At 50.8% G+C, this 25175-nt stretch overlaps 10 protein-coding genes across 10 annotated transcripts; 2 read left to right on the forward strand and 8 right to left on the reverse strand.

The window, feature by feature from the left end:
- Positions 1-802: 802 nt before the first annotated feature.
- On the reverse strand, positions 803-2248 carry Z519_04415 (uncharacterized protein; the record flags this gene model as incomplete). Its single annotated transcript, XM_016762161.1, has 1 exon — positions 803-2248. One exon carries the CDS (start codon positions 2246-2248, stop codon positions 803-805), a length of 1446 nt encoding a protein of 481 aa, XP_016621108.1.
- Positions 2249-3226: 978 nt separating this feature from the next.
- On the forward strand, positions 3227-5069 carry Z519_04416 (uncharacterized protein; the record flags this gene model as incomplete). The annotated part of the gene is made up of 2 exons (XM_016762162.1): positions 3227-3701; positions 3772-5069. The coding sequence occupies 2 exons, from the start codon at positions 3227-3229 to the stop codon at positions 5067-5069; spliced, it is 1773 nt and encodes a 590-aa protein (XP_016621109.1).
- Positions 5070-5462: 393 nt separating this feature from the next.
- Z519_04417 (uncharacterized protein) lies at positions 5463-6296 on the reverse strand (the record flags this gene model as incomplete). Its single annotated transcript, XM_016762163.1, has 1 exon — positions 5463-6296. One exon carries the CDS (start codon positions 6294-6296, stop codon positions 5463-5465), a length of 834 nt encoding a protein of 277 aa, XP_016621110.1.
- A 3637-nt stretch (positions 6297-9933) lies between these two features.
- On the reverse strand, positions 9934-11041 carry Z519_04418 (2,3-diketo-5-methylthio-1-phosphopentane phosphatase; the record flags this gene model as incomplete). Its single annotated transcript, XM_016762164.1, has 4 exons — positions 9934-10424; positions 10509-10689; positions 10777-10817; positions 10888-11041. The coding sequence occupies 4 exons, from the start codon at positions 11039-11041 to the stop codon at positions 9934-9936; spliced, it is 867 nt and encodes a 288-aa protein (XP_016621111.1).
- Positions 11042-11924: 883 nt separating this feature from the next.
- Z519_04419 (uncharacterized protein) lies at positions 11925-13957 on the reverse strand (the record flags this gene model as incomplete). Its single annotated transcript, XM_016762165.1, has 8 exons — positions 11925-12093; positions 12220-12380; positions 12440-12550; positions 12601-12918; positions 12966-13075; positions 13206-13588; positions 13654-13702; positions 13750-13957. The coding sequence occupies 8 exons, from the start codon at positions 13955-13957 to the stop codon at positions 11925-11927; spliced, it is 1509 nt and encodes a 502-aa protein (XP_016621112.1).
- A 988-nt stretch (positions 13958-14945) lies between these two features.
- Positions 14946-15764, reverse strand: Z519_04420 (uncharacterized protein; the record flags this gene model as incomplete). Its single annotated transcript, XM_016762166.1, has 3 exons — positions 14946-15199; positions 15252-15407; positions 15452-15764. 3 exons carry the CDS (start codon positions 15762-15764, stop codon positions 14946-14948), a joined length of 723 nt encoding a protein of 240 aa, XP_016621113.1.
- Positions 15765-16277: 513 nt separating this feature from the next.
- On the forward strand, positions 16278-18574 carry Z519_04421 (uncharacterized protein; the record flags this gene model as incomplete). Its single annotated transcript, XM_016762167.1, has 3 exons — positions 16278-16507; positions 17846-18228; positions 18297-18574. 3 exons carry the CDS (start codon positions 16278-16280, stop codon positions 18572-18574), a joined length of 891 nt encoding a protein of 296 aa, XP_016621114.1.
- A 658-nt stretch (positions 18575-19232) lies between these two features.
- Positions 19233-20695, reverse strand: Z519_04422 (uncharacterized protein; the record flags this gene model as incomplete). Its single annotated transcript, XM_016762168.1, has 2 exons — positions 19233-20210; positions 20273-20695. The coding sequence occupies 2 exons, from the start codon at positions 20693-20695 to the stop codon at positions 19233-19235; spliced, it is 1401 nt and encodes a 466-aa protein (XP_016621115.1).
- A 937-nt stretch (positions 20696-21632) lies between these two features.
- Z519_04423 (uncharacterized protein) lies at positions 21633-22484 on the reverse strand (the record flags this gene model as incomplete). Its single annotated transcript, XM_016762169.1, has 3 exons — positions 21633-21913; positions 21981-22320; positions 22383-22484. 3 exons carry the CDS (start codon positions 22482-22484, stop codon positions 21633-21635), a joined length of 723 nt encoding a protein of 240 aa, XP_016621116.1.
- A 730-nt stretch (positions 22485-23214) lies between these two features.
- On the reverse strand, positions 23215-25017 carry Z519_04424 (uncharacterized protein; the record flags this gene model as incomplete). Its single annotated transcript, XM_016762170.1, has 3 exons — positions 23215-24394; positions 24441-24835; positions 24892-25017. 3 exons carry the CDS (start codon positions 25015-25017, stop codon positions 23215-23217), a joined length of 1701 nt encoding a protein of 566 aa, XP_016621117.1.
- Between the last annotated feature and the right edge of the window lie 158 nt (positions 25018-25175).

The following is a 25175-nucleotide window of genomic DNA, read 5'->3' on the forward strand; positions in this document are numbered from 1 at the left end:
ACTTCTGATCTTCGTCTCGAGCCTCGTTGCGAGAGATTGGAATCTTGACAGGGTCGAGATGCAGAGCCCCGGTCCCAGTCTAGTTCAGGAACGGCTTATTAATTACAGCCGGTTCTACTTATCAAAAGCAGAAGATTGGCGGTAGAGTCAAAAGGTTGAAGAGACGGATTAGGCCGTTGATGTGTAGAAGTGGGCCGTCAGTTCCGTTCCTTATCTTCTCTTGTATACCTGTCTATCTTGTGGAATGTCTTGCAATTGTTCGAACGTTGATCGAACGCGCGACCAGGATCATATGATATATGTTCACCGGAAGTCTAGGTGCGGTGTGGCGCTAGAAAGCTATGAGAGTGAGTTTAGTTAGCTAGTCTCTGGCACTATTGGTACTGAATATAACTCGACTTCATATGCCCCTCAACACACCGAGATTGCTGCCCAACTATACGCACAGACGGAAACACCGAGGAGGATTGATTGGGACTGTAGGGTTACCAGCATCGTAGTTTTTGGAGAGTCAGGATTTCCCTTTTTCAATTTCCCTCGAGATTCATACTGGATAAAATTGGCAACAGTTGACAGTAATAGAATTTCCAAAAAAGTTCATTTCCTTCTCTAAAATAGTTCTATCGAAGCATTCAACATCTAGAATAAGCGTCTTCCTGCCGCCGACTCAAGTGAACACATCCAGCAGAGTTCAGTCGTGTCCTCCGGTCTCAATTGTTTGGTTGTACAGGTACCACCTGATCTTCAGACTTTTCTGCCTTGGTGTAGACCGCTCTCAAAACAGCAGCTTGTGCTTTTGCAATCAACCTCCAGCAACGGTGTTGCTGTTATCAACGCAACTGAATGCTGACCCGACCTGTCCTGTCCTGTATTGATCAATAATGCTCACCACGTTGGCATAAGTTCCGCCGACTGTGATCAGCAGACCAAGCACGAATATTCCAATATGTGCATACCAGAGGATCACCATTGGGGCGGAACCTTTGCGGGCATCTTCGTTCAAGACAAACCAAAGGATTGCAGGGATACAGACACCCAGATAGCCAAAGCCCAAGGCCCCAATAAGCGAGACCAGGCTACCGTAAAACGGGATTGCTTCACATAGAATCCAACCAAGTAAGCCTGTTCCGTACGTGCACGACAGCCAAACTGCCCAGTGAGTTTTTGTATTCTGCGTCAGGTGACGAGTGTTCCGCAGGATGCGGACAAAAATGCTCTTCCCTGCCACGTGGACACAGATCATCGTTCCAGCAATCAGTCCGGGGATTGCAATAGCGTATGATATTATCTTGATCGTGGGCCCAGCTGAACCCAAGGCTGGTGAGGCCACCCATCTACCACAATAAGCGTAGACAGTAGTAGCAAGTGCCAGGTAGGATGATGTGATCCAAGCCATGCAAACATAGACACTTTTGAAGTAGTCCTGGGGTCTCCGCATCTCCGATATGACAGGGACAAACCCGGAAGTATTCGCTGAGGAGGAGAAGATGGCCAACGAAGCCGACCATGCAGTAGCAAAGGTCGTCCCAGCAGGAGGAAGGACAGCGAATCCCAGATCGAAATCTCCTGTTTGAGGTGCAGCGGCTGGACGATCGCGTAGTGTGACAGCAATGACCACTATCACGATAGCCGTTACAATCGAAATGAACCCAACCCAGGTAATCCACCCAAGATTGTGGATTTTTCTAATGCTGGCAACAGAGGCCACGATGATGTAGGCCACGAAGCCAAATGTGACACTGCAAGTTGCATGCTTCGAGACGGCGTTGAGGGCAATGGAAAAGCCGAGAGTCGAGACACCGGCGCAGAGGATCCAGGTAAAGAGATACACGAATTCAGTAATCTCTTTGACAACCCAGGCGTTTTTCTTCGTAATCCCCATCTCAAGTGCAGCAATATGAGCACTGTCTGCGACGGTATGCACCGATGGGTATTTGAGCTTGAATTGTCCCTGAAGGACAGCGCAATAAGTGTTGAGCGCACCCCAGAACACAATGAAAATGGCCCCAGCAACAGCTCCGAGATTGTAAAGCGCTGCAGGGATAGAGAGAACACCGGCAGCGAAAGTCATCTTTAAGAAGAACATTGACGCTCTGATCCAGCCAACGGTTCGGAAGTTGACACCATCATGTCCAGTAACAAAGACTTCGGCCTCATCAACACTTCCCAATTTTGGCTCGTCTTCCACCGGGCTAGTCGGCGTTACGGCCTCGATGTCTGGCTTCTTTTCTGTGATTGTTTGGTCCATCTTTCACCTAGAGGGGTTTGATATTGAAATAGTAGTTAGGATACTGCAGCGACTGCCTCACCGGAGACGATATGGGTTGGGAGAGCCAGCCAGTATCAGGGTTTAAAGTGGTTTTGATATATACCTCCCGGATGGGCGACTATCTTTAATATCGTCCCGCCTTACCTGGGCCTCAGTTACCATTTTGGTCACCAAGGGCACATGTCCGGAACAACGACTCGCGATGCCTGTCCCTTGGGCTAGTGGAGACCGTGGATGATCTCTTATCGAGACTTTGGGGAAAGACACGAATCGTACTTCTGTGCTATAGGTCTCGGACCACAGTTTCCGTGCCACACTCACCTTCCATGACAGGCAACGATGGGCGGAGTTGCGGCATATGCTGAATCGACGAAGGCGATGAACGACAAGGCTATTGAGGTCGGAGTCGAGCAACAAGGACTCCAAAATCTCGGCTAGGTCACGTGCTGGCATCCCAGAGCCGACATTTCTCGAGACGAGGTCGGATATGTCCACCGTTGCTACCTCTCAACTCGTTTCGATGTCTGAGACTGAGAGCACTACTATATCCCACGGCTCAGGAGCGATATCTCCGAGTCTTATCACTTACGGACGAGTCTCACGACGACCACAATGCTCTACGGAAACCACAGACTCCAGGATGCAGTCTCGGATGACCCCCTTGGCCGGAAGTCGGCACGCACTGGGGTCGGCACACATTTGGGGCCGGAACACAATGGGGTCTGTATATACTGGGCGTATCATTCCTTCCGGCTTTGAGAGCTCAGACACAGGCGCAACAAGAAGAAGTAGAAGAAGAAGAGGGTGATAAGCCTGGTACGAAGAGGGATGCTTTGTCCTTATATCTCAGGGCACTGTACATGAAGACACTTACTACTTGTTGACACCACTTCGACAACTACAAAGATGGCAGTAGCATCATTGGGAAAGTGAGTCCTTCTGCAGACAGCAGCATCAATGGCGTCTTCAACTGACCTGGTGTCTTCTCTGTCATCTGGTGCAAATAGGGGAACTAAGCTCGATGCTGCTGAAGTTCGAGCACTTGTCAAAGCGGCCGGTCTATCAATATCCGACAGCGCAATCGAGGACTGGCGTGTTCTCCTTGGGTCGTTCGAAGATTGTGCACAGCTCGTCTTGCAGGAGGACGGCTGTCTGCCAATACCGGACCCAGACCGGTATGTCCGGACAGATATTCAGATTCCAGAGAACACCGAGAAAGGTGGTTGGGCGACACGATGCTCGGTCAAGAGTACCGCTCCTACAAGTGCGTTGCTGGCCGGACGCACGGTGGCAGTGAAGGACAATATTGCAGTTGCGGGCGTCAGATGTACAAATGGTCTTCCGCCTGTCAATGGAGAGTGGATCCCCACTTATGACGCCACCATTGTGACGAGAGTACTGGATGCTGGCGGCATAGTCACAGGTAAAGCTGGTATGTATTGAAGGCACATGGATGTGCTCGAGGTCAGAGGAGGACGAGCTGGCTAACAACGGGCCTGTAGCTTGCGAGAATGCATGCATGGAACCGATCTCTAATACTTCGTATACCGGCGTCGTCCATAATCCGTTCGCAGACGGCTATACGTGTGGAGGTTCTAGTAGCGGATCGGGACGATTGGTCGCAATTGGCGCTGCCGATATGGCCTTGGGGGCTGACCAAGGAGGGTATGTTTTCGTCCTTTCCAAACCACCAAGGCGATCTCATCAAGGAAATCTTGTAATAATGCAGGAGGAGTACAGGTCAATCCGCATCCCAGCAGCATTCTGCGGTATCGTCGGACACAAACCGACTTGGGGTTTGGTTCCTTACACCGGTATCCTCGGCCTCCAATCCGTTATTGACCATACCGGTCCAATGACGACGACCGTTCGAGACAATGCTCGCCTGCTCGAAGCAATCTCCGGTCCGGATGGGATAGATGACCGACAACCGTTTTCCATGGCCCCAGAATCCTTACGTTTCTCCAGCGCGTTGGACGAATTCCTTGCCGCTGGTGCCACCAAGCCACGAGATCAACTTCTGAAAGGTTTCAAGATTGGTATTCTGAAGGAAGGCTTCGCTGGCAAACAAATGGACGCCCACGTCGCCAAGGCGTGCCGCTCAGCCATCTCCGATTTCAAAGAAATGGGCGCCGAAATCGTCGAGGTATCAGTCCCGAATCATGAGCAAATCTGCGTCATATGGATGTGTGCCCTGCCACTGCGTGCCGGTCGTGAAGGGCTACTCGGCGACACCACAGGGCGCAAGCAACTTGAACTGACAGACCGCGGTGCTGCCGCTGCTCCTGCCATGGGTCCCAGCCAGAAAGCGCTGCTCTCGCAAGAGTTCTTCGACGCCCTGGGTCCCGGCGCCCAAAACCTTTACATGAGGTATCTGTATGTTAACGACAAATACGGGGCCAGCTTGCATGCCAAATGCACGAATCTGCTGAACAAAGCGGCACAGGCATATGACGCGGCCCTAGGGTTTGTTGATGTGTTGGTAATGCCGACCGTGCCCATGCCGGCGTTGCCATTTCTCAGGGGTCCCAACGGCACCTCTGGTCGCTCTCAGGCCGGGCCGCTCGAAAGCCTCTCCTATCCATTGGGCGTGCTCAGCAATACGGCACAGTTCAATTCCACGGGTCATCCAGCCCTTTCTCTACCTGTAGGATTTGTACCCGCTCCAGATAATCCGGACATCAAGTTGCCCGCTGGACTCCAGATTGTCGGCAAGCGCTTCGAGGACTTGACATGCTACAAGGTCGCGGGGGCTTGGGAAGAGAGCAAGGACTGGAAGACCCTTGTGTTTGCAGAGTAGGAGAAAAATCAGACGACCAATCCGGCAACCGAAAAGAACGCAGACTCATATTTATATCAGCAATGCCTGATCTCTTCATAGCACGGATTTCAATAATGCAGACCTCTCGACATTGTTGGACCTCCATATTCGACTGCTTGTCCCGCACAGCCATTGTGCCAAACAGTACATTATGCCATGCTCGTAGGTGCTGTCCGGCAACAGCCTCTGAACAAAGCCTGGCATCCTCTGATTCAAAGCGCAACATTGTGACGATAAATTTTGTTCGCAAGGGCAATCTTTGGCGGGGGAATACGTAGTGCGGGTGTCCACTCATGCGCTCGATGACGATGCTGAACCAACAGTCCATGGAAAGGGGCAACATCTTCGAAGTCTAAGATCCGTCCCGGTGAGCTACCCAAGCTTCTGACCAATTGTTGTGTAATAGGTGGTATAGTAGACCCTGCCCTGCCTGATGTCTTGGAGGGCTTCCTGCACGGCCCTTCCAAACAGGTCAGACACTTCCTTTGTCGCTCTGACCTTCAGGCCCTCGTGAATGTCGGTCAAAGCCCAAATTGCATTGTCTGTCTCCTGCTTCGACAGCCACGGCACCGGATGCACATCGATATAGCGAAGATTGACTAGACCGTGACGCTGGAGCTCTTCCGCCAGATGTCGTAACCATTCTGTGTGAGAGAAGAGGCTGGTCAAAGGAGCCGTGATTGCTGGAGGCTCTCGAAACGCACCCGGATATCTCAGAGGGTCGCTCATTGCTCGAAGGACGGGAACGGTGGCATCGGTCCATTGTATGAACCCACCCGGCTTCAACAATCTTACGATATTGTGCATAACCCAGTCTTTGTCCTGGAAATAGACCGCCGCCATGATCAATCGGACATGCACAACATCGAATCGACCGATGTATCTGTCCGGCATGGGTTGAAAGATGTCGTGGATCTCCAGTGCCACGTTCTGAGGCCATGTGAACTGCGGCGGAAACTGTTGTGGGGATATGTCGATGCCAGTAATCTGTGCCTGGGGATAATCGACAGCCATATCAAGAGACCAGATGGCGTTGCCACAAGCAACATCTGCAATCTCGAGCCTATGAAAGCCTCTGATCTGTGCTGCAATGTCTGGATGAAGCAACCAGCCCAGCCGCCTCAAGAGAAGATAGTGTTGAGCCGTCAGTCTGCCGGATGCCAAAGGATCTCGAGACATGATGTATGGATCTCCATGCGCGGCCATGTCTGCTACCGTAAATATAAATATAGCGAACGTTCTGTTGGGCGACTAGATCGATTGTGTAGGGCCCAGGCAGCAACAAGGCCTCCTTGTGTCTCTTCTACCACGTTACGGACCGTGGCTGATTCAAGCCTGTTGATTAGATTCCTATCATTAGTTGTAGCGCAATACGAGCAAGAAGCAAGCCGAGCACGCCGCGTTCGGTTCGCAACAGAAAATTTGCGCGATTCTTCGAACCACGATCCGAAGCAGGCCTGCCCAATTTGCATCTCACCGATCTCCGGGATAGTCGAATTCTGTGTTTGACTCACGACCATAGACCTATGTAATGTAATTCCTTGCGAGGAGCCAACGTGGCTTGAGGGAACCGAGGCTCAAAGGCTATACCCAGGGCGGAACAACGAGCGCAGATACACAGGCGAAAAGGGTCCTGTTTCCGTACCCAGGGCTCACCGAGAGTGGCGGATATTTCTGCATGGTGGCCATTCCATCCTGCGAAGCGACAGGAGGACCGGTTGATTTTACAGCATTCTCCTGCTCGCACCAAAGTGTGACGGACATAGTTCATCTTCGGAAACCGGGAAGTCTGATTTGTGGGCGCGGCCCATCATGCTGTCTCAATGTACCTATTGTGAAAGAGACGCACTGGACGGCCTGAGAGGGGGGACACCACACAGGGGGGAGGGCAGGTCGTTGCGAGACTCTCTGGTCCTTCTCACTGTGGCTTGCCGAGCTCTGGCTCTGCTCCCTCCGGCGGGTCTTTGGACGTGGCCAGGAAAATTTGATATAAGGCCACCCGCTAAGAGATCAGACAAGCGGTATTTCCCTTGAGGAGTGCGGGACAGCAAGAGCGGTAGGAGTTGGGAAGTCGGCCCCAACGAGGATCAATGTATTAAATTGACCTCAAAGGATGCGACGACAAAACCAACTAGGGTGATCCCCGAACCACGGAGGATCCCTCCTTTTAGCCACAGTATGTCTTCGTTTGGCACTCATAGCCCAATTTTCTGTACTTGTAGGTTTAGCGAAAATCAGAGATTTGATGAAGGTAGAAGGTCCTGGACAAGTTATGAGCCAGCACGACAGGCGTAAGTCTCCTTCGATAGCCTTTCGTGCATTCGACAGATTCTAGTCCACTAGATCCTTTGTCTATCGACGATGGCGTACCAGGATGACCGGCATCCTGGACTGTATCATGCACTCCAGATCGTGACAGGACCAGAATGTCAAGATCATACTTTCAGATACCGAGAATTGAGGATAGGCCACTCACTGCGTATCTCCCTCTTCTTGATGTCGAGGTCGTCCTTTCTGCGATTTCCACAGCCTTGCATCGTCTCTAATCGGGGACTGGGGTGCGGCAAAGAGAAGGCGCGTTGCCTAATGAAGGTTGAGTGCACTAGACCTGCTTCAAAGGCCTTGGCTCCCATCCTTCGCACTGACATTTATGAGCTCTATACTTCTCGTAATCGCTGTCTCAAAGCCGGCGACCTCATTAATCTCCTCACGAGGTCATTGGAGCATCTCAGGATGACGAATAGAGTGGAGGATTGTCCAAGATATGGTGCACGCTGTGGTATCCCATCCAGTAAGTAGTGCGTTCACGAGCTGGTCCCGTGCTAACGATCGACCTTGACACTCAATGTAAAGATCGAAAATAAAGGGATGCATTCCGTGGCCTCTTCTTGATCGTGCTCACGTGCGTACTGGAATGCCCTCTCGATAAAGCAGTCCGCATAGCGCCTGACGATTTTTAAGACTTTCTATAACTGAGAGGGTTGTATAGGAAGCTTAGACGTGCTAAAGGTAGTCATATGGCGGTAGCCCAAGTTCATTGTCGAAATGTTCAGCAAATTCAGTTTAATCTGCTTCTGACCGTGTCTCGGCAGATTCGCCAAAGAGTAGCGCCCTCGTCGTCGCAAGAGTAGAGATCCACTACGCCATTAGAGTGTCGAAAAGTCGATATCAGAGTCTCAATTTGATCAGTGAACGTCTCCAAGTCTCTAGCTTAGACTCGTGCGAGTTCTCGTTGGGGCATCTCTGGCGAATGCTTCCAGTCCGGGCCATCTTGGGTAAAGATGCCCTCGCCAGAGAATGGGTAACAGGTAGGCCTTAGCACTCCCAGACTCATGTCTCAATTCCCTATCACTCATGTGAGCTTAGATTCGGCCACAGGGGTGATGCACCTTGAAAATGTGTTAATGGGTTTCTGGGATAGCTTTAATGTTGCGAGGATCCGAGGTGAAGTACCCAACCAGACCAAACATGTACTCTGCAAAGGTTATGCCCATGCTCTCAATGAACATCAACGCATGATAATTCAGGACAGTGCAACATGTCTCTTATGATATTAAGAGCCCAGAGCCAGCGGTGTTTGATCTCGCTCCGTGATGGCTGACCGCCGTGTCTATTTGCGAATACCGCTTCTTCCTGCCCACTGTCAACATGAGACACTCCTCGATTGATCAGCTAACTTCACCTTCCTAACGTCGCCGGCGTGTATGGTGCAGCCACTTCACAATAATACCGACAAGTACTGTGAATAGCAACTTGTACATCATCCCTTCGGTATATTTGATCGCTGCCATTGTGATATAATAGCGCACTGGCAGTTACCCAGCCACATGGGCAGTTCGAGTCACGTGCCAATCACCTTATATCGTCAGCATGTTGCAACCTAGAACGAAGTAGTTTTCCTCTCTCTCTTAAGTCGACTCTATGAGTCCAACATGCGGAACAGCAGGGTAGCTGGAAAATTAGAAGATTCATGCGCTTAGCCAGGGGTTGTTTAGATTTAATAGCGCGTCAGAGTGTCTCACTGATCATTCCAATTAGGCCGCAATGAAAACATTTGCGACGGTTGGTCAGCTTGCCACTATGATTCTGGATCTGATATCACATTACAACAGCCAGGGCGTCTTGACCAGAACAGTAAAGTACCAAGATAGTACAGAGGACCTTGGGATGAACGCTGGGAATAGGGTGATGCATTCAATGCAACATCAAGCAGCAGCGTCGAGAGAAAACTCGAAAGAAGTCCGATGTGTCTTAAATACTACTTTCGGGTAGACAGAACGAGAAAAACTCGCAGGTCGTATTTACAACGGTGTCCACGAGGATCCAGAGAACGGCGCATCGGCGGGATTGGTGTTTCAATAGGAAAGAGTGTGGTGAACTTCAAGTTCGAGGAATGGGAATCGTATTGAGGTCACATTGGGAGAGGAGAATCTGGAGGATACAGTTACATATCAACACAATCGCAGTATAGGGACACGGCGGGTCAACTTGCAAGTCATAGCCTACCACGCCGATCGCAGCTGTGAGTGTTATACGCCTTGTCAATCTCCCTGTGGAAAAGATCCTGATGGTAGCAGCCAAGAAGAAAAATACAACTTAACGGAAGATGTAATGAGTAATCGAGTAAGCAGGACTCAGAAGGTAGATAATGGACGTGTGGCAGATCGAACAGGTAGTCGCTGGGGATTTCCATGTCTCTACTGCACACAAGTGAGCAACGTGCTCTTCGGAAAGGGTGGCTCGGGGTCTTTCTGGGTTCCGGGTTAGACCTGGGGTTTCTCACAGCTTCCACTGTCAGCCAACTGCTCTCTTCTCATGATTCATCCTTCTCTCACAGGCGCTCTCACAGCTCAATCTGCTCAAAGCTCTCCACCACTTCAAATTCGGCTCTCTCCGCATCAGAGAGCGGCGCGTTTCCTGGCCTGTCTACCACTGCCGCCTTCATGCCCGCTTTGGTCGCCGCGCGCACCTCGTTCACATTGTCACTCAAGAACAAAATCTCCTTCGGATCTCGGCCGAGCTCTGCCGCGATCTTTTCGTAGCTGCTAGCCTCTTGTTTGAGACCCGCATTTGTCGTATCAAACCACGCTTTAATGATGTCCCGCCGGTCAAAGATGGCCTTGGGATCGTTTGGCGAAGAGGGGTCTTTGATGTGTTGAAACAGAAGCTTTTGTGCGAAAATAGACCCGCTACTGTAAATAGTTATCTCTTTGCCGGGGCCGTTGCCGCTGCCGGATGTGGGAGAGGAATGCCAAGTTTCAAGAGCTGTCAGCACGTCAGGGTAAACGGGCGTCGAGTAGACATGCGTCTGATATCCATTTTCCCACAGATAGCCTGCTTGACTTCAGTATCGGCTTGTTGTGAGCTCGGAAGAGGACGCGATGAGCATGTTAGGCTGTGGCAGAGAGAAAGCTTTACCTTGTAAGTTCTTCAGGTAAGCAATCTTTACATCTCTCTCGGTGAGGTCTTTGACGTGGGCTTCAAATGCTTCAGGCGATGAGGTGGCTGACTCCGGGAAAGCGTCACGGTAGGATATGAAAGTCGGGTCATCCCACTTCGATGCTAGGACATCAGGGAGGGCTTTGAGGGCGTATGGGAACTTTTTCATGCGTATAAGTGCTCTAGTGCTTTGGCCATAGACTCGATTCTGAGAAAAAGAGCAGAGTGGACAACGGCACTTTCTTACCAGAGTGTCTTTCACGAAGGTGATTGGGCATATGGTGCCCTCTGATTGTTGTCCGGCGTTAGCCAATGTCGCATACAACATTGGAAAGTGCCACGATCAAATACCACCTACCTATATCTAGGAGGATGACCTCAACACCTTGGAATGATTTCTTCGGTTTCCTTACGGCGTGTTTCTGCTTTCGGCGGATTTTGGCCGGACGGCTATCGGTCGTCTTCGCAGCCGGGCTGCGGGAGCGCCTTTTCGTTGAACGCGTTGAGACCATTGTTTCAGCTGGCTTGGACGATGACGGGGAACAATACTCCCATTTGCACGCGTAGAGCTTCTTTTGCCATTAAGAAGAGGTTTGACCGACACAGCTGCACGGTCCGAAGAAAATTCATGGTGCAATTTTTAGTTCTGACTTTACCGCCAGGCCGGCAACGGGAAAACTTTTCACCACTCACGCACCCCCTTTTTGTCTCAGCCTAGCCTCAATTAAAGGGGAACGATTGAGATGGGGCCTTCCACCGAACTGGCGTATTCACTAGGCTGACCATACTTGGTGGGGGTCTATCCATGAATGGAATGTGGCAGCGAGTAAGCCATAGCACATAGAGCGCAGACGTGGCATTGATGTTCCCACAGCCTACCACTAATGGCAATAGGAGCCAGGGTTTGAGCCAAAGTCTGATACGGGTGATGAAGTCGTCGAAGGCGATGAACCAGAGCCTCTTGTGGTGAAGGTACCCCTATTCCACCCCGTATCAACGTAAAGCCTACACGGAGAATAGAGAATATTCATGCCCTTAGGCAATTTGTAGACCGCGCTACGACCCACGAGTTTTGAAACTCGACCCATACGGCACAAGGATTTGGTTGATCTTCCAGAGAGAAAGGAAATGATATCCGTCTTCAGTACCACATAATGAAAAGCCAACTCCCTGAAACTGAGACTGTGATTGAATTCCTCCCCAATACGATCCAATTTCTCACGCTTGCTTGGATGCCACAGAAAACAGAGCATGGCATGAAGATCATGGGAATACGGCCTTGCCTTCTTTGCTTTCTTCCTCTCTCTCTCTCTTCAGCATGGGCAATGGCTCTTATACGAGGCAACGTAGTGAGACATGATCTGTATTCGAAGCCTAACGCTGAATGTAGGATGGTTATTCCGTCCCCGAATCGAGGGCTCGTAGTTTCACCTTGAGATTACCGTTGAATCTGGGCGTGAATGCATCGGTCCAATCCATCATCTCATTCGCTGTACCGTCGTTGATTATATCGAACCTGCGAACCAGATGGGCAAATGTAGTGTAGAGTTCCGCATAAGCCAAGCTGGTTGATTAAACCTGTTAGATGCAATTCAAACATTTATCGCCGCTGAAGACACCAACATAGTAGAAACAGGAACGCGACTTGTTCTTGTCCATTTTAAAAGAAGCGAATGAGGATGGAACGTACTTCATTCCTATACAATTGCGACTTCCGCGTGAAAAGCTGACCATATGGTTCTCGAGCTCATCCACATTGTTTCCGAGCCAGCGTTCAGGTCGGAATGAGTATGGATCTGTAAATATTGCCGGGTCGTTGTTGTAGACGTAATGGGAGAAGGAGACGCGGGTCTGAAAGCTGAGTAAGACACTGCACGAAATGGTGGAAAATTCATTAAGCGGAAACATACTCCTGGAGCAATACTTTCTCCGCAGAGAACTGCACCACTTCGTGGCACGATTCGGGGGAGCCGCGCAGAGGTCCCCATGGAGAATCGAAGAGATTCTTTGATCACAGCTCTCTGGCAGCAGATGCTTAGTTCGACCCAAGCGTATCTCCGAGTCAACTTACAAGAAAAGGCAGACTCTCCAGATCCTTGAGGGGCGCAAAACTCTGCGCATCTGGCAATACTCCAACGACTTCTTCTCGCAACCGCGTCCAAAGCTCAGGCCTTTTCATCATCTCCCAGATGCCGAATGTCAGTGCATGAGCAGTGGTATCAGTGCCCGCGAGGAACATAAGAACGGCATCAGCCGCTAGTTCATTTGGAGTTGCAATATACTGCCCCTTTTCTCGGTTTGGATTGAGGGCCGTTCTGAAAATCGACGATGTCACCTCCTTCGAGTCGACCGGTGCTTGAGCCAGAGAAGTAATCAGCGCTCTACATTGCTTCTTCTGTCAGCTATGCAGCCATTTAGGAGGTCAGTTCAACTTACAGCCATCATATCCATCATGGACGCGGCAGCTGGAAAGCAAGTCTTTACCACTTTATGAGGCAATACTGAGAAAATCACTTTGTTCATGATATTGCCTATGTTAGGGAAATCTGCCCGGACAAGCATAATTAGCGCATGATTCGCTCGATTTGGTGTATCAACCATGTAAGACCGGGGTGCTTTCTCCATGAGATATGCCGTTCTAGGCATCGGCCGCATGTGAAACGGGAGCAAACTCACACCAGAAAAAGGGAACAATAGGTGCGAACTCATGGAGCTCAACAATCAAGTTGGGGCGGAAGCGGGGAGCATCGAGAAGGCCCAGGCTCATTTGATAGCAATAATACATGGTGACATCAGCTGTCAGGCAGTTCAAGGCCAAGTCGAGGTCGATGGTCCGATCCTGGTCTGCTTCAGCTTTCAGCCGGTAGAGGAAAAGCGCCACCTTCTTGTGAATCAGTGGCTCAAGTCCATTAATCTGGGCCTTGGAGAACGCTTGAACGAAGAGGTCTCGATGCGGTTTCGCCACTCGCCCGTTGCTGATGTTGAGAAGAGAGCCTTCGACTTGAGGCGCATTATAGAATTCGCGAGGGCGATCGAAGTCGGAGCCTGCTTTGAACACACTGACATCGTTAGCTCCACGGGTGTTACCAAAACATTGGTCACGGTAGCTTGCGCTCGATATGACTCCCAGTCGAAGATATGCAACTCATTCGGTCGAACTCTCACGATAGGCCCTGGTTCTTGTAAGTCTACGGCTTTTGAAATCAAGAACCTCGTGTACCATATTTGTCGTGAAGCACCTTTAAGTGCTTGACGAGCGAGTCTTTGGAGATCAGATCACGATTCACAGCATACAGATTGGTGACCGCGGCAATTTTAGGACCTGGAAATCGCGCCAAAGGATGTAAGGTGAGCCTGTAGACGGCCTTGAGGACAACAGCAGCTAGACACAGCCCTAAGCCGTACAGCACAAAGAATTGGAATGCCATCTTCCTTGAAGCAGGAGCTTTCTCGCGGGTTGAAGACACACTCTATCTAAAGGTCGTGAATGTTTGCGCAGCGTCTATATTCGAGGTGACTAGGTAAGTACCTATGTCAGATCAGGCCCCCTAGTTCGCATTCTTCGAATTTCCACCAACCTGATTAGCGTGGCCACTTCGCTCCACGCTAGCCCCCTGCTTGTTAGATTGAATCGGATCGAGGAGAATTCAAGCTTTTCATGAATCGAATACGGAGCACGTCGTACATAGGAATAGAGTTTTATAGATTTCACTGTATATACTTCATGGCCGGCTGCCCAGCCAGCTTCACTGGGAGGATATTGCAATCTTCCAGTCCGTTTAATCTAGAGAGATGCTGCTTACCGGGTTTTCCGGTGGTTGTTCCCCGGATTCCCCTTACGTGAGACATAGGGGATATGACCTCTGGAGTGGACCCCAAACATTCTGGATAAAGCGGTACTGTAGATGCGAGCTTACTACCACCTCGTACAAATAGCAGCCATGCCCGAATTTGGCAGTCATAAACAATTCACTTAAGTCCAGTAGGCAAACAGATTACAACCAAATTTGCAAGTCTAAAAGGATCAAGCCGAAACAAGGGCATAAGCCTCACTATTACTAAAAAGGTGCGAGAAGCGACAAAACTCGAGCCAGGACAAATAAAAACAGCATAATTAATGAGTGCGAAAAATCTAATTTAGTACACGTCTCCGAGAAGCACATTGCTCTTTCGGGGAAGCTTGGTGGAGGGATTCACATGGATATTGCACCTAATAGACTTGTTTCCTTTGCTATAATTTACCTCTCCCTCGGTACATTGAACACTATTTGGACCAAGCTCCTCTTTGCTCTCCATCTCCTCCCTGATCTCCGGCTTCCCCCTCGTCTTCAGGTCATCCAATGAAATTAAAGGACAAGCCCTCTGTTGTGTGTCGGTACATGGTGCCAGCATGAGATGGATGGTCGCGGAATCACTCTACTGTCCAGCAATACACAGTTCCGCCCTAAGGGGTGGGGTTCCGTAGTATTTGCCGCCATCATACGGGACGCCGGCGTTCGGCGCCGGGGGGTCGATGCGAACGGGATGAGTATACCCAGCACAGTCCATCATCTCATGCAACAGGGTTTGCACAATCTCATTGTCTCCGAGCGGCGATTGGGCCCCGACGAAGGCGCTCGCGTTCACCCTCGGCTCCTCGAACCGTCGAAACACTGTGGCTGATGGGTCTCCTATATGCCTGTTGAACGCGGTCCTTTTCTTGGGCAGATAGATTGCCACAACTTCCAGCGCGATAGTACGCCCAGGTATGACGTTCTAAGAGAGTGGACTTTTGAGTCGGAGTGATGGCGGGGTCAAATGTGAAGTTGCTGAGTAGCCCTGACTTGTACCATCGATAGAGTGGCACACTATTGGGTGCCGAAATGTCGTGCAGATAGCCTGTTATGCCTCTTCCTGATAACCTCCCTGCGGAGCAAGCCCACCAGCCGTGTTTGTGGTGTAGAAGTGGTCACCATTTGTTTGGTTGTACCAGCGGTACAGAGGAAAGGTGCTGACGATTCTTTCTCTGAACATGTACCATCCGACGCCCTCGTAGCGGTAGTTTTGGGGAGCAAACTCGCCAGTTGGGTCAGCCGTATAGAAGTGGTCACCACTGTCGGGGTCGTAGCAGCAGAAAATAGGTATGATCCCAGGCTGCTGGGAGCTGTAGACGTAGCCAGGAACACCTTCACGCTCATAACGGCCAGGCGCAAGCTCGCCACGGAAGTCAAGAGTGTAGAAGTGATCATCCAGCATGTTGATATCGTTCAAGTTGTAAAAAAAAAATTAGCAGAAGTTGGTGACAAAGGGCTTAAAGTGTGAAAGTGTAGCTCGAGGACGCCTTGGTAAGTATATCAAGGGCCGAGTGACCACCTTCCAAGGACTCCAGCAAGCCGACATACCTCACCTGACAGATTCAGCCTGAGAAACGAGTGCTCTAGACCCTTGGCGTGGGAATAATTGTTTCTCTTGTCGTGATCAGTCGAGTAACCTAGCATCTGTTGTCCACTCACAGGTTGCAAAGCCCCAAAGATGTTCTCAGGTTACACAAGCAGTATCTCGGCTGAGGTTTCTGGGACCAGAGCCGAGTAATTGTGACGATTCCTCTCTGGGTGGTTCGTATTTCGCATTTCAGTAGTCTCGGCTGGAAGAATTAAGCATTTATCCTATCGAGGTGCCATGGATCAGCCTGGAAGTGTCGCTGCGACTGCTTGTATCGTCTTGTCCTGTATAATCTGATACCTGGTAGCTCTGCACATCGCAACCAAAATGCATTGCATAACTCAGCTCGAAAAGCCGCCTATCGAAGCACTCTTCAGCACCGGCATGCCAATGACACTCCTCTCAGTTTATTCACACGTGAATCCCTTGCTCTTCGGATTTTGGGGGAAGGGATTGATCATGGGATCAAGGGTGCACCGGTTCCGAGTTCGAGCCTGTCTCGATTTCAAGTCAAACACGAACGTCTTACTCATGTCGCTGCCGGTTAGCGCTCGAGAGTATGTTTGTCTCCGCGGCCCGAGCACCCAGTTGTTAAGCAAGGCTGGCAATCGAAAACTCTTCCGTATTATATATATGTAACGAGAGCATGCTGTTCTGGGTGGTATGCAGTTGAAGTACCAAAAAAGTGGGAAGCGCCAATTCTGAACTGGTTGTCTCTTGGGTGGTATGGGCCGCAATTTCTCGCGATCTCGATCCCGACGGACAGAATTGGTAGTTGCCGTCACCAACACAGGCCTTAAGATCCAATCTGGGTGTGAAAGGAGCAACCTTTGGAAACAGAGCCTTATCCATTGTCTGTCGTCGGAATCAGTATGCCAGGTTCTTAAACTGTACCTTCGTAGAAGGCCGCATAAAGTCCCTTCCCCTCGAATAGAGGCGTTTGATGAGGAGTGAAGGGAAAGGGCTAGGAGGCTGAGCAGCAGACTGGTCTGCCCAAGAAGTGCGATAAGGCTAAGCCAAAGTTAAGGATGGCTGTGCCAAGAAAATGGCTGCCAAGGCCTAGGCTTGGATTTCTTGGCGGTGTAAGCGTGCCACAGTTGTAAACCCTGTCTTGACCCCGTTTGACCTCCCCTCTCTCCATTTTCCCTCACCCCGCTACGAAACTGACCCGTCCGCTTGGCGTATAGTTGCGTATGCGAAGACGAAAATCCTGACCGAGGACTGGGAACAAGCGGCGACCACGGCGTCCCTTTTGCAGAGGCAGCGGGTGAGGAGGCCAGCTGATATCATTTGCAGACTCTGCGGTCTAGACGTCAATGGGCACTCGTTCTTCATCAACGGCCGGGAAATGGGGTTCTCGCCGCGGTTTCGTTTGTCTAGACTTGAACAGCTCAGAAATACTGCTGCAGGAAATCCAGAACGACCTGATCAAGGCGGTTTTTCTACAGTCCTCTTTGGTGAGGAAATCCTGGTGGGCGGGTCGGTCCCCCTTTGTTGGGATTTGTCTGAACGGTGCGCTCAACCGGCAACAACAGTCCGATAAGTGTCATTCTTTATGCTTAATGACAATATCCAATTGAATTATCACTTCCTCGACTCCGAATCTCTAGGTCCGCCTTTCCGGGTCGACAAAAACTACCCTAGTTGAAGTTGAGCTGTCAGTCGCTATCGTCCAACGTCGTCAGCCATCTGTCTATGTTGACAATCATCTCGCTACCCAGTGTGCGAGATCACGCCGACTAGGTCCCCAGAAATAAAAGATTAAACACAGCCAACGCCAAAAGAGTTCCGAGCCCGAACAGACGATTTGGTGGTTCCGCCTCGCTGGTGTACGTCGTAGAAGCAATAGTGCCGCTTGACGACATAGACGTTAATGATTGTGCTGTCGTGCTCAGCGACACCGCAGGGCTCGTCGGTGTGACCGAGATAGCGAGTGAAGAATTGACCCCGGTTGACGATGTCATTGTCGATGTTGACGTTGGCATTGATCCGCCACTCCCCACGTACGGAGGAGTGGTCAAGTTAGCGCTCAGGACGCTCTGGATTGTGGCTGCATCAGCAGAAGGCGCCACTACTGTTAGAGTCGCTAGAACAGTCACCGTGTGCATGGCCGAATCAGTGACCTATTCCGCGTCAACCGAGGCAAGCTCCCAGATGGAATGGCGGAGCAGGAGAGAACAAACCGGAGATGCCGACGACGAGCTACTTCTGGAGATGGCCGCGCCTGTGCCTCCACCCACAGTGCTCGAGGTCGCTGAACAAGTCCAAAGGACCCCCTGTGCGCCGCCCGACGAGCTCGCCAGGCTGTCTGTCCCAGCGCCATCGTCGCTCTGATCAACCACCCAGATCAAATTGCGATCCCACATCTGCACCCTCGCATCCACGCTCGCATTGCAAAAGGCCCGGTCATCCAGGTTCACAATCTCGTCGATCGACCCGCCTTCGGACCCCATGCAACGGCTCTCCAGGCACGCACCCAAGGTCGAGCGGTACGAGCAATCCGTGCAGATGCACCTCCGCAGTCTAGTGTTGGGAGAATCGTCAACGCCCGTGGCATTGCCTCCGCCAGAGAGGATGGAACCGCAGGACCCGAAGGCCTCAAGGAGCGAGGTGCTGAAGCATGATTGCGCGCATGTGGAGAGTTGGGTCCAGTTGGTGTAATGTTGGGCCCGAGCTGGTTTCGACAATACAAGCATGCCGGCGAGGAACGTCTTGAGAAGAGGAGCAGGTACAGTCATTCTGTTTGCTAGCCACTGCCAGGTATCTGTTTTGGTTCTATCTTCGGGCGACAGTAATCGGGTGAGTATAACGTACCAAGATTTAAACTGGCGTTGGATTCCTCGATCGATATAGCATATTAGTAAAGCCACCGGCGAAGGAAAACATGTCAGCAGACAGCACGAATGTCACCGCCATCCTCGTGTCTCGTGCACCAGACCAAGTGACGAGGAAGAGGCCGAGACCGCTGTTGCGTTTGAGGTGTAACTGTTCGATAGTATGTGAAGAGGTGGCGGCTTCACACCTGCCTGCACGCTACTAAAAAGGAAAGTGAGAGATCGGTTGTGCAGAGTCATGGACTCATCATTACCCCTTGATGACCATACAAAACTCGTCATGAGGCCCTGGCCTCACATGGTTCATATCCATTCACTTTGGTCAACATCCGGACTCCAGCAGCCAAAGGAGCCTAAGTGGTTTCCCGCGTTCACAAGACATTCAATACTCAAATTAAATAGCCTCCTATTACTTGTCTCAGGCTACTATGCGATTCGCTTCTGATACTCACAGACCAAGTATCAGAACCCATACGGTCGTCAGCAGGCATGTTGCAAAGATCGCTTCGTACCGAAAGTCCAGTATTCCCACACCGCCGGTCTGGGTTGGCACTGCGTCTGTACTTGTACTTGTACTCTCACTCGTCCGAGAAGTGATTGAGGTGATGCTACCAGTAGTGACAGGAGTGCTAGCATGGGTTGTCACTGGCAGAGACTGAGATTTCGTTTGTGTTTGTGGGCCTGTACTGGTATTCACATCACTACTGCCGCCGATGCCACCGCCATCGCGGGTACTTTGACTGGTGCCGTAACCATCCCCGCTACTGCTATCACTGCTTTCGTAGGAGGACCAGCTGTTGCTGCTCGTGATTGACCCGGCTGATGTAAGAGTCACTAGGGTAGGATATCCTGGGCTGAAACTAGATTGCTGCGCACTTGTTAGGCCCGTCGAAATCGCGATGCTGCTTTTTGTGCTCTCCCAGGCTTGAAACGTGCTTTGGCATGCACCCGTGAAAGCGGATGTGAGTGTAAAGTGCAAAGTAGGAGCTCCGGGAATGCTTGTTGGCAAGCTCGAGGTGATAGTAGTTGTTACGTAAGATGTGCTTGTGATTGAGATTGTGATTGCCGTGTTCCGATAACAGTGTGGACTCTCGAGGCAGCGAGATTCAACGGTGCTGGAAGTATATACGCTTGGGGCGGAAGGGTGAGGCGACGATGGGACTTGTGAATGTGTGGAATGGGTAGAGGGGAAGATAGAGGCAAGAGGTGTTGCAAAGGAGGGGTCGGAAGAGGAGGCAAGTGAGGGAAGAGGATAGGCTGGAGCCGAATATGGAACAGAAGGAGCATAGGAAGAGGAATTGATCGCAGAAGTGCACGGAAAAGAGACTGGGTCTGAAGCAGAGGTAGAGGGAGTAGTTGTAGAAGAAGAATCAGCAAAGAGGCTGGAGAAAGAAGTGGAGCCAGGGTCTGAGATCACTGAGCCGGCCTTTGAAGCGTCAGAAAAGTCGTCTCCCATGGAATGATCTATGAAGCCTGAAAATTGCATACCTCAGTCGTCGGTGCAGGGCAATTCAGGTTGATGCTCGTAGAAACAGTCGCTCCAAACGCACCGCATACAGCCCATAGCGGGTGTAGCCCTCCCCAGGAGACCGCCGCGTCAATAGACTGATTGCAGAAGACCTGGTCGTTGGTCATTAGGATTTGATCTGTGATCGTCTGATCACTGCATGGGCTTGATTTGGAGAGGCACGATCTCAAAGTGTTGTTATAGGTGGAACTGGAGCAGGTGCAGACGCGAATAGATAGTCTGCCCTCTGCCTGCTTCCCGCAGTCGCTGGTGCTGGACATGAAAGCGTCGTTGAAGCATTGTTGTGCACATGAGGGAAGGTCGTCCCAGCCATGAAATTGGGCACATGTGTAGACCGCAGCGAGCAGAATCAGGATCAAAATAGTAGATTTTGCAATAGCCATAACGCTGCAAAGAGAAGAAATGGTTTATCGCGAAATTAGAATGATGGGCTGAATGGTTAGAAGAGCAAGGGAAGGGTAGCGCGCAAACAAGAGGACCGAGAACAACGGGGTTGATTTGAGAAAAAAAATAAACAAGAACTTATAGACAGAGAAACAAAGTCCTCATGACCAACATTGGAGCGTAGAAACACTGCCTGGGATTTGATCTCGAGGATAGTGATTACCGTACGCTGCTGTGATGCCATAGCAATGTGCCATGCTCAAGTCGGTAGAACAAGGGCAAGAAATAAAGCCCCGTGACATTTGGGCGCCGCTCCTGTGCACGAAGTGCTGGAGACAACCCATAACAATCCATCGTAAGAATCAAAGACAGTAGGTAACTTCTTCAGAGAGTCGGCGATCGCTCAATCCCCCGGAGTTGGAACTGGGTTCAATGACATGATGCGACGAGTTAGCCGACGTGGACGTCTGTCGGGGGGGTTCTGGAAGCCTGTATAGGAGGGGGAGAGTAAATGGCATTGCCACTCGGAAAATTATGTATGTATGATTCCTTCGAGGAAGAACGCATTGCGCGACGAAGAGCGAAACTCCTACACACGGAAAGGCGCCGTCCCACCCACCGGAGATATCTTGCAGAGCTTCATGAGATGCACAACATTGTCCGTGTGACCTTGATCTGCGGGAAGGCACTTATCCATGGCGAGTCACTGATGGAGAGGTCCGAACCTTAGAGTACCAATCCGTAGTCGAGTTGTTGATTGTGCGACCCGGGTTTCAACCTTCAAGTACTCCGTAACAGTATCATTGTGCATCTTCTCTAGTTGTCGTGATATCCCAACGCCGAGCTCATCCGATATCCAACATCCAGACCGCTTGAGCCTTCGAAGAAGGGGAGAACGTTGGAATACGGCCACCGAAATACGCAGTCGTTCTCGCGTCAGTGGAATATCCTAGCAACAAGGATCCATGTCACGAGGAGGCATATTCCAAATTCCACGGTCTTCCAGACACCAACACGAGCACGAGCTGCGCTATTGACCGATCCTGCAACGATAACGGTAGGTGCTGAAGACCCGGTCCAAGTGCCATTCAACATGCGGCTGGATGAAATAGCGCTTGCGAGTTCCACGACAACAGTCGACGTGCTTGTAAACAAGCTCTGAGAAGGGATTGCGGTCACAGAGCTCGAGTTAGCGCATTTGGTCGAGGTTGGGTCGACTGACATGTTAGTTGAGATGAACGATTGCGAAGTTGAGGACATCTACAGAATATTAGTCCTTCCAACCATGCAGTTGGGTTTTCGGAGTGATATGGTAACATGCCTGCGTCTGATCAGAATCCGAGATTGTGGCTGGTTCATCGCCTCCGGATGCTGATCCCAGTGTGACGGTCATGGCGCCCTTGATCACCGTGTATTTGAAACCACTGTTGGCGGAGGCGTTGCAGAAGACACGATTCTTGAAGATCTCGACATCGCTGTTGATAGGATTCGAGTCACAAGGTACATTGGTCTGGAGACAGAAGTCAAACTTCTTAGCAACGTCAGTATTCCGACAGAAGCAGTCAAGCGACACATCCGTGCAAGTCGAGAGAGAAGCATTGATTCCCTTGGTGAAGCAGTCTTGCTGCAAGGATTGTCAGTTTGGGATAAGAAACCACATCTCCTTTTGGCATATGCTGGGCTTACTGCGCAGTAGGGAAGCCCGGTCCAGCTCTCGTAGTTCGCAGCCGCGAATTGAGGGAAGATGGAGGGTAGAGCAGAGAGCAGGACGAACAATTTGAACGCCATCATGTGGTAGGAGGTGTGATAAGAATGTTTGTCGACAGAGGTACAGGCTGGCGGTGGAAAAGTTGTCCAAGGCAAATGATAAATCGTTGGACTGAACAGTCGTTGGCATGATCTCGACTCTTCACCGTCACCGAGACCATCACCGTTAACAGCATCACATGATTACCATTTTCCCTTCACCAGGTCGAACAATGTATATTGTACTTTCGAAATTTGTGTCTGATTACACTGAGCCTGTGTCAACAGATGGGCAATGAGGTGGACCCTACCTCTTGTAGCTAAGCTTGAGGAGAGAAGCAAAAACCCCACTCAAAACAGCAGGGGTTTCACTTACCACAGACCAGAATCCAGACCCACGGGTCGAATCTGCTCTGTGGAAAAGTTTTTGCCCTTGCACTTTCGTCGAATTTGGTATGTGTGTGTCAGAACGGTGCGGCATGGGTTAGATGGCGGTCACGAAGGAGCAAGGGAATCAGGGGGCCAGATGAGAGAAACGGTGACAAAGAGCCTTCCATCTTCAATGCCATTGAGACATAGTGCCAGGTCAAATGAGCGAAGGGAGGTCACCCGTTCATACCAGAAGAGGTGCTGTCAGTCCTCTTTATTTCGGGCTTCCATTTCAGGACCCAGCCATTTTGACGAAGCTGAGAATATCGCATGATAAAAAGGAACATATCACATACATCACTAGCCTCCGCTATGAGCATCAGATCAAGCACCCATCCAATCTTCAAGTAAACAGTGACTTCTCCCACCATGCACATCTCTGGTTTGAGGTATCATCTTTGACCCGCTTTACCGTGGTGGATATAGAATTCATACTGGCATTCTGGCCCTGCATTGGGAAGGGCGGCAGCCCATTTCCGTTTGGGTTGCTCGTCATGATGAAGTTGGTAAGGTAGGCTTGAAGGGTTTTACCAACAGGCGCAATCATATCCTGCGTCAGGTTGGTGGGCTGACCGTTGTAAAACGTGTAGGGCACATCAAATCCATGAATGCCCGGCGGAACTGCGAATTGATAGGCGTAGGTTTGGTTGCCGTATGCTTTATTGAGGAAATAGGTGTTGCAGGTGAAGGAGGTCTCGGTGATAAACAGGATTGTCCGCTCGATAGGAGAGTTGTAGGGCTGGCTTCCATCATATTTTGCCGGATACAGTGTTTTCACAATGTAGTTGACTGCGGGAGCAGGGGTTTCAGGGTTCAGCGACAGTATCATGGCCTCCAACTGATCGTCGGTTTGTACATTCGGTGGCGTAAAAATGGGGCCTTCGCTGAGCATATGAGAAACCATGACGCTAACATTCTTTGCAAATTGCCCTGCATTGAGAAGGGTCCCCGGCAGCGCCGGCACAAATACTCCATCAACCACTGGCCCGTAAGTGAACGTTCCATAGGTGGACGCTCCCACTTGAAGTGCGTTGGCTTTGATCACGGCAGCCGAAGATAATTGCCTGGCTTCCTGGATAGTGCTGACGTTCAGCAAAGACAGAAACGTCTGGGTGGTGTTTTCTTGGACGAAATATGACGGCGTCGGAAGATAGCCAGGTGATTGTGGGATGGCTTGCTGGAATGGGACCCCCTTTTGGCCTCCATAGGCGGTGATCTGGTGGACGACTGAGCCACCTCCAGCGGACTCACCCATGACGGTGACTCGCTTTGGGTCGCCGCCGAACAGATGGATGTACTTCTGAACCCATTCCAGAGCGAGACGCTGATCGTAGAGACCGGCATTGGACACACCTCCAGCAGCCTGCAAGGTAGGACCAGCAAGCCAGCCCATCGCACCCAGTCGATAGTTCATGGCCACGAAGATGATACCCTCTCCACCACCGACCTGGCTAGCCTCAATGAGACCACTAGGGTTACCAGATGATCTTTTCCACCCTTCCGTGTAACCACCACCGTAGATCCTGTCTCTGGTAAGCTAAGTATTTCGAGAACATTGCCTAGACTCACCAGACTACCACCGCAGCGCCCGCGTTCTGACGCCTCCTGATTCTGCTTTTGGAGCCGTCAAAGATCTTTTTGGGCACGATCACATCCAGGAACAGGCAGTCTTCCGAGATTCTTGGATCTGGCTGGACAGGTTTTGCGTTTTGTAACGCAATCTGAAGTTGCTCTTCGGCTTTGGTGAGGTTGAAAGATGATGCATTGCCTGCTAACAAATATTGAACAAACTCTGTAGAAATTGGAGACCATGCAGGGGCAGCTTGAGGACAGATCCTCTCGACACTGCCATTCTGCACGACACTGTTTCTGCCGGTAGGTGGAACGGGAGCAGCAAAACGAAGATCACCTATGGGAGGCTGGGCGAATCGTATGTTTGAAAAGTTGTAAGTTTGCCCAGTTTGCTTCAGAGAGGCGTCAGTATGAGCAAGGCTCTGGTGTTGACCGCCGAAAGACATACATTGAAGCTGATCGCCTTGTGGATTTCGTATCCAAGATCAACCTGAGGAAGATTACTCTGCGCGCGAGCAACAGAACAGAATACAAGCGTAGTCACCGCAAGCGAGAGAGTAATGGAGGATACCATCGTGAGAGTAAAGGAAGAACATGCCTCTGGAGGACTCGAGGGAAATTCCAGAAGGGAGGTCTCGAACGAGGGGAAGAGGGCATATTCAAATACTTCTTGACCGCCGCTGTGTTGGAGAAGCTTTGGTTGAAGCCGCCGACTGGAGCCACGGTTGACAC

Source organism: Cladophialophora bantiana (genome assembly GCF_000835475.1).
Source record: "Cladophialophora bantiana CBS 173.52 unplaced genomic scaffold supercont1.6, whole genome shotgun sequence".
NCBI classification, from domain to species: domain Eukaryota; kingdom Fungi; phylum Ascomycota; class Eurotiomycetes; order Chaetothyriales; family Herpotrichiellaceae; genus Cladophialophora; species Cladophialophora bantiana.